The 12,348-nt window shown below is 37.2% G+C and overlaps 1 protein-coding gene across 7 annotated transcripts in view; it reads left to right on the top strand.

Annotated features, from left to right (window-relative positions):
- The window catches only part of PRP4K (pre-mRNA processing factor kinase PRP4K), a 44,874-nt gene that overhangs the window by 11,025 nt on the left and 21,501 nt on the right, over positions 1–12,348 (top strand). For 6 of the 7 annotated variants that reach the window (XM_019668510.1, XM_019668509.1, XM_019668508.1 and 3 more), the window contains exons 3-6: positions 1,953–2,129; positions 6,312–6,467; positions 8,700–8,781; positions 10,135–10,345. In XM_019668510.1, coding sequence (XP_019524055.1) covers positions 1,953–2,129; positions 6,312–6,467; positions 8,700–8,781; positions 10,135–10,345 — 626 coding nt within the window. Of the gene's footprint in view, positions 1–1,952; positions 2,130–6,311; positions 6,468–8,698; positions 8,782–10,134; positions 10,346–12,348 lie in introns of all 7 variants that reach the window. The other variant, XM_019668511.1, reaches the window with a different exon arrangement.

Below are 12,348 nucleotides of genomic sequence, written 5' to 3'. Positions count from 1 at the left end.
TAAATTTAGGAAGAATAGTGTAAGAAAAGGTTTTATTTTTTACCAATAATAATGAAAATCATATTTGTGTAATACATTTGGTGCATCAACTCTTTTCTCATAAATTGTGGTAATTATCTCTCCTCACGAGGTGGAGTGACTCATTTAATTTATAAATGAAAAAATAGATTGAGAGGTTATTTACTAGGATCATAGAATTAATAAGGCACAGAAAGGATTTTGGTGGGGAGGGGCAGGGAGTTGTTTAGTCTAAACTACGTTAGAAACATTTAAAAAATATCTTTACATTCAGTAATTAGGCATGTAAAGTTATTGGCCAAGCTTCGCTTAAAATAATGTTGGCTATTCTATGTAAAGATAATCTGAATTCTTAGCCATTTATTATTGCATATTAATATTTACAGTGTGTGGGTATAAATATAAGATGAAGCTTAATATTTTCCAAGAAATTTCAAGAACGCTCTTTTCAAAGTTCTCGGTCTTAGGAGATACTCTTGATTCTTCTAAGTGACATTGTACTGTAATGGCCTCCTTTCCTTTCTTCAGCTTTCCCTTCATTGAGGCAGTTGTGAGTTTTACTGATTATGTGATCCAAAGTGTTTCTTAATGGTCCTGGTCTCTTTCAACTGGCTTTCAGTTTGAGAAGGAAATTTTGAAGAGTTTGTTAAGGACTAGAATTAAATTTTTGAAACAAAAATTATTTTTTTAAGTACAGAAGAAATTAAAGAGAAATTCAAATAACGCAGAAGCATGTACATTCTCTTCCTCTCTTGCCCCACTACCACTCTTAAGAAGAATGTCTTATTTTTCTTAATTATTCTTATTCTAGCCCTTTTTCTATGCCCATATAATTATATGAATGTTTTTTCCTTACAAAAATGGAATCATACTGTTCATGTTAACAATGATTTGCTTTTTTCATCGAATATTTCTATGATAATGCATAAAGTTCTTTTAAAATTCTTTATATAAAAGCAACATATTTCACGGTGTAGATATTCCATAATACAGTTAATCATTCCCTTGTTGAAACTGATGAAAATGTATGTTGATCCCAGTTTTTTGTGATTATATGTAAAGATGTCCACAGGTTATGTGTGAGGTTTCTTTGTAGAATAGATTCACAGAAGTGAAATTGCAGTCTAAGGCTATGTACATTTACATTTTAGAAAGTTGCTGCCAAATTTCTCCTAGGAAATTTATACCATTATTGAAAGATGCTATTATATGTAATTGATACATTAAAATTAAGACTTAATTGCAAAAATGTCAAAATTTAGAAATAAAACAGTCTCTCTACAAACTTAGGAAATGCAGTATTTGAGAAGTTTTGAGTTGTTTATCTGGAATTAGAATTGGTGGCTTTAATCATATAAATCTTTAATTATTCAAATTATGAGACCAGAGTAAGTAGACTTTTTATTGTGTGCCTACCATAATACCACAGTATCTTTGTAATCATTTGAATTTGTTTCATTACAAAATATGGTAATCTGTGTTAGTACTATCTTTGCTTTTTTTTCTGTTTTTAATATTGTGAAAATTTCTTTTTCTTTTTTTTTAGCTGAGCCATCCTGCCACCTGTTGGCAGCTCAGCTCAGGCCGTTCAGGCCATGAATCGAACTTCTGTTGCTCAGAGCTCGCACTCTTGAGTGAGCTCTTCACCAACTGAGCCAGCCACTCTGCCGGCCCTTGAAAATTTTCTTTTTAAAGGTGCCTTTCTTCTAACATTTTCAAAAGGACAGAATTTTTTTCCCAAGAACATTTTTTCATGATTTCAAAAATTACAAATGTTAATTACAGCAAATTAGAAAAATACCTAAAAGCACAAAAAAGGATTTAATAAATAATCACTGTAATAGCATGCCTTTCTTAAGATGTTTATTACATGTAGAAGAAATTCATTTATTTTTTATTTATTTTTCTATTAACTTGTATTTGGTCCCCTTAAGAACACGACCTCGAGATGATATCCTCAGTAGACGTGAAAGATCAAAAGATGCCAGCCCGATCAATAGGTGGTCTCCAACCCGAAGAAGAGCCAGTAGGTCTCCCATTAGAAGGAGGTCCCGTTCCCCACTCAGACGCAGCAGGTCTCCCAGAAGAAGAAGCAGGTCTCCTCGGAGAAGGTAAAAATATGTTACATGTTATCCAATCAGTGTTTATTAAAGAACTCAATCTAAAAAGTAGGACTTTTTTTCCTCTGTTTTTAAAAGAGTTAAATACTAAATGAGCTAGGCTTAGAACTATTTTTAACTAGCAGGATAGATCATAGGGTAATAAATAAGCAGCCCATTTTCCTGTTTTACAATTCTGTTTTTATTTTCCTGTTAACTGATATTTGGTCCCCTTAAGAACACAACTTCGAGATGATATCCTCAGTAGGCATGAAAGACTCTTTGGGCAAAGACCTATTTAATTCACAGTACTAGAAACCATTTTATGTGAAGCACATGTAGTCAGGAGTTGGTTAATCAAAAAGCTTGGTTTCTGAAGCAGGGAATCAATTTAAAAGTAACATCTACACATTAAAGAGACAGTATACCAAAGGCTTACACTTTGGCTATATCTTTACATATCTGAGTAATTTTGTGTACTAGATTCCTAGAAATAGGAATTCTTTGTCTAAGAGTGTATATGTTTATGTTTTTCAAAGTTATTTCCATATTATCTATTCATTTCCTACTTGGGGCAGTATTATCCCTTACGTTTCTCTTCTGCCTGATTTCATCACCTTTCTGTATACTTTGATATATAATCATTATGATCATAAGCATATCCATTGCTGAACAAATAGTTGGGAGACCTTAATTCTAATGCTCTTAATCTTCTGGCTCCAAAATGACCTATAGGCCTACTTATAGTTATGTCATTGCAGTATTTGTTTTTCCTTTTCCACCCCCTTGTTCTCTCTCATGTTATGATTCCATTTCCTCTCTCCACTGTTTTACATCCTTGCTTTAGTATAATGCATCTCCAATAGCTTCCTGAGGAAAGTGCATGAAAGGACATTTTTTGGTACCTATGTTTTTTAAAATGCCTTTTATTTTAATTGCTGATGTGTCAAGGAATAGAATTCTAGGTTGAAGTCACTTTTCCTTAAGAATTTTGAAATTGTTATTCCACTGTTTTCTAGTTTTCAGTATTACTATTGAGAAGTCCTATTCTGATGCCTGGGCAGTTTTTACAGGACTTGCTTTTTTTCCCCTCTCTTTTTTTTTGTAATAAATGTCCTGTGTTCTGTAATTTTACTATAACGTGCCTTAGTGTGTGGCTTTTTCTTTCCATTAATTTTGCAGGGCACTAGATAGGTCCTTTAAAGCAGGAAGATTATGCCGCCTATTCTAGGAAATCTCTCTTTTTTTTTGTTTGCTTTCCCATTGCTTCTGGGGTTTTGTTTGTTTGTTTTTTTAAGATTTTATTGGGGAACGGGAACAGTGTTAGGGAATTGGGGAAGGGGACCAGCTAAGTTGTTGTCCTTCAGTCTTAACTTGTGGAGGGCGCAGCTAGCTCAGCTCCAAGTCCAGTCACCATCTGCCTGCCCTTCGGCAGCTTGCAGCCACTCAGCTCAAGGTGCAGTGTTCAATCTTAGTTGCAGGTGGGCGTAGCCCACCATCCCATGTGGGAGTCTAACCAGAAACCTTATTGCTAAGAGCGCACGCTCTCACCACTGAGCCATCCGGCCACCCATCGGCAGCTCAGAGCAGCTCAGCTCAAGGTGCCATGTTCAATCTTAGTTGCTGGTGGACATAGCCCACCATCCCATGCGGGGGTCAAACTGGCAAACTTGTTAGGAGCATGTGCTCTCACCAGCCGAGCCATCCTGCCACCTGCTGGCAGCTCAGCGGCAGCTCAACTTGGGTGCAGCTCACTGGCCCATGTGGGAATTGAACTCGGGACCTTGTTGTTCACAGCTCGCGCTCTTAACCATCTGAGCCACTTGGTCTGGCCCGCTTTCTGGGTTTTTTCCCCTCCTGATGGACCTTCTGTATTACGCCACTGATTTTCTTTTTCTTATTCATCTTTTATGTTTGTCATTTTGTTCTACTTTCAGTCTAGGAGATTTTCTCATTCTACCTTCTTACCCTTCTACTGATTCCCCCAGCTCATTTTATTTCCAAGACCTGGTTGGCTGTTAGAACATTTGACTTGCATTTTACAGAAATAGCACCTCTTATGTTAAAGAGGATAGATAGAGTTCGTTTTGTGGAGTTTTTGTTCTTTATAGTTCTGTTTTCTTTTTTTTTTTTAAGCTGAGCCATCCTGCTACCTGTTGGCAGCTTAGCGGCTGCTCTGCTCAGCTCGGGCTGGACTCAAACCGCTATTGCTCAGAGCTCAAACTCTTGAGCGAGCTCTTAACCAACTGAGCTACTCAGCCAGCCCTATAGTTCTGTTTTCTTACCTACACAATTGACCCTTGAACAACATAGGGGGCATTTGAAAATCCACCTGTAACTTTTGATTCTCCAGAAACTTAACTACTAATAGACTACTGTTGACTGGAAGCCTTACAGATAACATAAACAGTTGATTAAAACATGTTTTGTATGTTATGTATATATTATGTGCTGTATTCTTACAATAAAAGAAAGCTGGAGAAAAGAACATTTTATTAATCCTAAGAGAGAATGCTTTCTTTATTTAAAAAAAATCCATGTATAAGTGGACCCAAGTAGTTGAAGCCACCTTGTTCAAGGGTCAGCTATACTTTGTTTCTTCCTAGATTTCTTTTACTGCTTATTTACCTTTTCATTTGAGACTTCCCTCAGATAGCTTGATTCTTCCTTGCTGCCTGTTCTGCTTTAAAAGTTAGGCGCTGAGACAACTGAATTGAAGCTTTCTTCCGTTCTGGTAATGTAGAACTTTAGTATATCAGCAACTATACATCTTTTTGGGGGGCCTAGTGAGATTTCTAGAATCCTTTTGTCACCTGCTGGATATTATGCAAGGTCTGACAATTAAGTTCGCGAACTCATCCTAGAGAAAGTGCTACATACCTCATTGCTGAATATCACTACATCACCTTTGAAGCACTCCCCTTGGGAAGCTATGCACCAGTGATACCAGCACCTAGTTCACCCTTCAAAGCAATATTTGAACTCTTTTTCTGGAATGACCATCAGAGCTATTGTCGTATCACCTTTGATGTCTTGAATGTCATCAAAATGTCCTCCTTTAAATATTTCCTTTATCTTCGGGTAAAGAAAGAGGTCATTGGGGGCCAGATCAGGTGAGTAGGGAGGGTGTTCCAATACAGTTATTGGTTTACTGGCTAAAAACCCCCTCACAGACAGTGCTGTGTGAGCTGGTGCATTGTCATGATGCAAGAGCCATGAATTGTTGGTGAAAAGTTCAGGTCGTTTTTGTCTTAACTTTTTTCATGCAGCCTTTTTAGCACTTCCAAAGAGTAAACTTGGTTAATTGTCCAGTTGGTACAAATTCATAAGGAATAATCCCTCTGATATAAAAAATGGTTATCAACATCGTTTTGACTCCTGATTTGGACTGATAGAACTCTTTTGGTTGTGGACAATGGCTGACTTCCATTGTGCACTTTGACACTTTGTTTCAGGGTCGCATTAGTATACCCATGTTTCATCACCAATGATAACACAGCCCAAAACATTGTCTTGCTTCTCCAAAAGGTCCTGGAAAACTTCAACTCTCCTTTGCTTTTGTTCATTGGTGAGCTCCTTTAGGACCATTTTTGCACACACCTTTCTCATGCCAAGATTTTCAGTTAAGATTTTCCTGTTTCTCTATTGATGTTTACTTGGTCTAATATGCTTCTCACAGTCAGCGGATGATTTTGATGCACAATTCTATGAATTATTGCAATATTTTTGTCAGTTCTTCTCGTCACTGGCCTCCCTGATGTCTCTTCATCAGTGACGTGTTCTCTACCCTCAAAAAAAAACGTTTAATCCATTTGCACACTGCTGTTTTCTTCATGGCGTTATCCCCATAAATGTGGACTAATATGTCCCTTATTTCACTTCCACTCTTGCCAAGTTTAACAAGAAATTGAATGTTCATTGCTCTAATTCAAGCTCCGACATTTTCATGTGGCACACAACAACATGCAACAACAATAACGCCACTTAGCAAGACACCACCACATGTTGACATGAACACAGCTGTGAGACACTGATATACCAAGGTTATGAAGCCTTACTGAGCAGTTGTACAGTGCTGCCCATGTAAGCACACAGTGGCAAGTTCGCAAACTTAATTGTCAGACCTTGTAGATATGGCTGGCACTAGAGTTTTGGTTCTTCATAATGTAGACTTCATCTTTTCTCCTCAAATAGGGACAGAGGTCGGAGGAGCAGATCACGCATGAGAAGACGGTCTCGATCACGGGGTGGCCGTAGACGTAGGAGTAGAAGCAAAGTGAAGGAAGATAAATTTAAAGGAAGTCTTTCTGAAGGAATGAAAGTTGAGCAAGAATCTTCATCTGATGATAAGTATGAGAGAAATTTTCTCATAATTTTCTTTTTCCAGTTTAGAGAAACACTGTTTGACTTAAAAATCTTTAATTTCCACCTGAATATTATAAGTGAACCCTTTCGTTGGGTCCTGAGTTTAAAAGTTAATCGTTTGTGCATATTTTATAGGTTATATGGCAGAGGTCATGGCTTTCTGAATTTATTGGCTGGAGTGAATATTGGGCTTTCCCTCTATTTTTATTAGGAACAATAAATATATTAGATAGCCCTGCCAATATGAATTACCACTTTTGTGGGGGAAATTTTTATACTAAGTTTAGGCTTTTTAGTTTGTGTAAAATTATACATGCTTTGCAACTGAAGCTGTCTGATGACAAGGTATGCTTGTTAAAATGTGGAAAATGCAGAAACATTTCAGTGTTTAACAGTATAGTGAGGAAGTTTTTTTAATGTAAACTTAGTTGTATAAATGAAACATCTTAAAAATAAATAAGACTAATTTTGAGCAGTGGTTCTCAACTGGGTGATTTTGCCTCCCCATTTGGCAACGTCTAAGACTTTATGTTGTCATCTGGTGGCTACAGGCCAGGGATACTGTTCAGTATCCTCCAATGCACAGGACAGCTCCCCATAATGAACTGTCAGATGTCAATAGTGCTAAGACCAGGAAATGCTGATTAGAGCTAGGAGATTAAGAAAATAAAGTGGGACAAATGTGTTACATGAGGTGTGATCAAAAGATAACGGTGAATGTTTAAATAAAAATTATTTTAACAGTAAAAGACACATTACCATTAACCCCCCCTCAAAATACTCCCCCTCGCTTTGAGCACACTTATCCCATAATTCTTGCCACTTTCTGAAGCAGTTCTGGAAGTCCTTTTGTGAGTGTCTTTAGTTGTGCTGTCATGGCTGCCTCGATGTCTTGAATTATTTTGACTTTGGGGAAGAGCCAGAAGTCGCACAGTACCAGATCCAGTGAATAAGTTGAATGAGGACACACCGTAATGTTTTTATTTGACAGAAATTGCCATATACCAGAAGCGATGTATGACACAGAGACTTCCTGTTGTGATCATAAAATACAGTGGATGCTGCTGCCGAGTGCCCTCCAACGGAAAGGCAGGGATCTTCAATACAGGAAGCAGCAAGTCCAACCTTAATAACAGTGTGTGTGACAAGCTTCAACTTGTTTGGCGCAGTCATTCGGGTGCGAGCACGGTTGAGAGAAGGTGTGTTTTAAAGTGTGCCATAAATCATCCTCCATCATGACAACACTCCGTGTCACACATCGCTTCTGGTACAGCAATTTCTGTCAAAAACATTATAGCATGTCCTCATCCACCTTATTCACCACATCTGGCACTGTGCGACTTCTGGCTCTTCCCCAAGGTCAGAATGATTCAGGACATCGAGGCGGCCACAACAGCCCAACTAAAGGCACTCATGAAAGCGGATTTCCAGAACTGCTTCAGAAAGTGGCAAGAACAATGAGATAAGTGTGTTTGAAGCGAAGGGGATTAATGGCAATATGTCTTTTAGTGTAATAACTTTTTAAAATTTAGACAATCACCATATTTTTTTATCATACCTCTCTCATAGATCCTAACACCTTCAGTGTGCAGTTTGTTTACTCTTCTGCAGTGAACATTCAGCAGACCATAGCAAAGGCTGCACCGGGAGGGATTCTACAGATTGTGGAGGAGTTCTTTCGTGGACAGTTGGGACCAGTCTAAGGCAGCGTTTGGCGGTAGAGCCACATTCCCCTTCAGATTATGAAAACGCTTACATGTGCATTTTTGATGGGGAAAAGAACTATAGCTTTCAAAGGGTTCTGTGACCCAGAAAAGGTACCAATTTACTTATCTGTCCCAGCGCTCTTATAAGTGTGAAAACTGATGATAGAGGGGTGAAATGACTTTATTAATAAGGTCATGGCAGAGCCAGTGATGACATTTTTTTAAATTTAAGGGTCTTTCTTTTGTTCCCAATTTTGATGCCACAAAATAGGTGAGGAGAAAAATGAGACAAAAAAGGTTAAATTACTTGCTAGCATTCCAAACTGGGCATGGAGACAGTGTAGAAACAAAGATAAAGAGAGTAAGATGGCTTAAGACTTGCTCAAACTTACTGGTGACTTAGATTTTCCAGCTTTTATTTCTAAAACATAAAAACTATGGTTTTGGAATCTCTCTAGATATTTGAAATTAATTACAGGTGTATATGTGTGATTTTTTTTTTTTTTTTAAGCCTTGAAGACTTTGATGTAGAGGAAGAAGACGAAGAGGCCCTAATAGAACAGAGAAGGATACAAAGGCAAGCAATTGTTCAGGTATGGGATTTTACTAAAATTTCAATCAGTCCTCCTTAAATAATCACTGGTTTAGTAAAAGGTTTTTTTTTATTTTAACAAAGAAGTGACAGTGGTAGCAATTTAATAGGTCTTGAAAAATGATAGTTCCTTAATAAAATTGAGATGGTTTCCCTTTTTTGTTATACATAGGCTTCCGATATAAACCTCTTTTGTAAGACATAAAATTTGAAGTTTGCTTTTTTTAAGTTAAGAAACAGAAAAACCCTCATAAATGAGTATAGAATAAATCGGAGGAATTTCATTTAGCAAAATTATGTCTCTTACTTTGGGAAAAAAAATCAAACATTTAATGTCTAATGGCAGATTTTCTCATGCAAATGTGATTGTTTAACTGGAATATCTCAAAAATAATTTTAACACTAGTTTAGAGGTAGGCGATTTAAAAAATTAGGTGGGGAAAAGCTGTTATGCATAGTTCTTGATATAGTCATTTAATGATAAGATTTGTTGCCTTGGGAGATTGTCAGTTTTTCCTTGACCGTCCTGGGATAAAGCCACGGTCACTAGATCCTTCGTGGATGGCAGTCCCTATAAAGTGCCTTCTCTTATCATTATTAGAATTTCTTCTAATGATGGGAAGGTGAATGATTCCTCAAAGGAAGAATTCTGAAAGACATGAAAAATGTTTAGATACTATAAGGAAGACAGCAGACAAAAGGACAGAACAGTCGTGGCAGCTCACCTAAGCATACATAGGTAGCAAACCATAAATTAGGTAATGGTATGTTAGAGTAAAGGGAAGAACTTGAATCACCAGATGCTGTAGGGAATTCCAGAGGAAATTTAACTTTCTGGGGCACTGATGAAATTGTTGTTAAACTGATATTCCTTAAGACTTGCTTGAATCTTTTTTTGTTCTTGCCCAGGTCCACAATCCCTTGTCTCTAACCCTTGGGGTCAGAGATAAGCTTCAGAACTCAGTAATATTTGAATTTTAGAAAGGTAATGTGGTGCATCTATGTGTATTAGGGGTCTAGAACATCACCCCATCATCAAATACATTAGTGTTTGTCCAGCAAGGCATATTATGTTCACTCTGGAGGAGATAAATTAGACTATAAATAGTGTCACATCTACTCTGGTCAGATTTTGCCACCTAATGAAGGTGCACCATACATAAAAACATTTTTTAGAGTTTTGTGGATTTTGGGATTTTGTATAAGGGATTGTGGACCTGAATCCTGGCAACAGTACCTTTAAAAAAGGTTTAACGTTATTTTGTTTGACTCTTTAACTTTTTAATGCAGCACCTCTTAGCAAATATACTTAGATAGCATCAGATTTTATGGAAATAATATATTGTTGTTACAGAAATATAAATACCTTGCTGAAGATAGCAATATGTCTGTGCCATCTGAACCAAGCAGCCCGCAGAGCAGCACTCGTACACGGTCACCTTCTCCAGACGACATTCTGGAAAGGGTAGCTGCTGATGTTAAAGAATATGAACGGGAAAACGTTGATACGTTTGAGGCTTCTGTGAAAGCCAAGCATAATCTAATGACAGTTGAACAAAATAACGGTAAGTTAGATTTTTGTTCTGACCATGCTTTTCTCTGAATTTTTAGCTCCATAACTTCATAATGAGAGAGATTATTTTTGGGTGGGGAAAGTGAAAGGGATTAGGAGTGTTGCTCCTACTAAACTTAAAAGTAATACAATATTAAATGTATCCCGGTGAAAGTTCTCTATAAATGTGTTTTATTAGTTATATAATCAGAACAGTATACTAAATCCCCACAACTCATTAAGTTTTGTTTTGCTTGCTAGGGTATTTCAAAGCAAAGTCTAGCCATGTTTTCATTTCATCTGTAAATATTTCCATTTGAATCTTTGTTAAAGACTTAACAGATGTTTTGAATCACACCCCAAATAAGATGCACAAACTATATTTGGGGTAAATATCTCTTAAGTCTTTCGTAGTCTTACTAGTTTCTTTGCTCATCCTCCCCCTGCCCCTTGCATTTACTTCTGGAGATACCAGAGTCATGTGTCCTGCAAACTTTTCTATTCTGACTTTCTGACCACTTTCTGGTGTCCTTTATCTTATTTCCTGTATCCTCAGTATTTCTTCATGTTAGAGACTTGAACAGATAGAGTTTTAATTTTTGAGGGTAAAAATTTTTCATAAGCATGGGTACTTGCATCACATCAGGTGGCATGTGGTGTGTGCTTGTCCTGTTTTCCATTCTTTGCTCACCATGAAATCTGATTGTACAGGACAGGCAGGGTAAATGCTTGATTGTTTCCTTTATTGACCAATTTGGGGCATAGAACAGACTTGGCGCCCTAGCAACCTCCACAGATGACCAGTGAGATTTTGGTGGTTTTTCTTGGGTTTTAGTTGATATTGTTTTGTTCTTGTTTCAATCCATTGCTGGCGCGCACACACATATATATATATATATATATATATATATATATATATATATATATATATATATATATATATATATATATATATATTTTAAAAATCTCATATTGTTCTCTTCACTCAGGCAAGAAGGAAGCCCTTTTAAGAGGCTTCTAATGTCCCAAACCATGCAGCCTGCTTTTTTACTATCTGGGTCAGGGTCGGCATACTTTCTGTCAAAGGTCAAATAGTAAATATTTTAGGGTTTCGTAATTATTTGAGACTTTTTTACTCTGTTCCAACTATGGAACTACTCTGTTCCATAGTTGAGTGCAGAGGCAGCCACAGCCAGCATGGATGAATGAACATGGCTGTGTCCCCCAAAAAAGTGTATGGACACTGAAATTTGAATTTTATGAAATTTTCACAAGTCACAAATAAACATGTACAAATGGGCCATACAAAAATAAGCAAGGGACCAAATTTGGCCTAGCCTGTAGTTAGCTGACTCCTGTTCTACTGCAATCAGATGAGCTATTGCTCCAAGGAACCCTGGTTCCAGTTATTAGGGAATACATTTAGAGATCACAGGACGCTTAGAGGTACCCATTACTCCTTGGCCTTTTTCGTGGGCATAACTAAGAAATACATTTTTTTTTTTTTAAGCTGAGCCATCCTGCCACCTGTTGGCAGCTCAGCGGCAGCTCAGCTCGGGCCGGGCATCGAACCGCTGTTGCTCAGAGCTCGCACTCTTGTGCGAGCTCTTAACCAACTGAGCCACTCGGCCGGCCCCTACATACATTTTTGGAAAGGAGGAGTTCATACTGGTATTGCCAGTTAAAATTTGAGATTGTGGAGTTTTTATTAACTTCTTTGATTTTTTTTTTCTTTTAATTATTTTTTATTATGATACACATTTTTTAGAATTAGTTTCAGCTGTACAACACAGTGTAATAGTTATATATTTTACCCCTCGAAGTGACAACCCCTCTCCCCCAATCCACTACCCCACTTCCCCCCAATATCATACATATTTATTACAATTCCCGTGCCTCCACTCCCACACTATACTCCACATCCCATGACCATATATATATATATATATATATATATATATATATATATATATATATTCACTTATAGTTGACATACAATATTATACAACATCAGCT

Source organism: Hipposideros armiger, unplaced genomic scaffold (assembly GCF_001890085.2).
Source record: "Hipposideros armiger isolate ML-2016 unplaced genomic scaffold, ASM189008v1 scaffold_529, whole genome shotgun sequence".
Lineage (NCBI taxonomy): Eukaryota > Metazoa > Chordata > Mammalia > Chiroptera > Hipposideridae > Hipposideros > Hipposideros armiger.
Note: the sequence above shows the minus strand (reverse complement) of the source record. Positions and strands in the feature narration are given on the sequence as shown.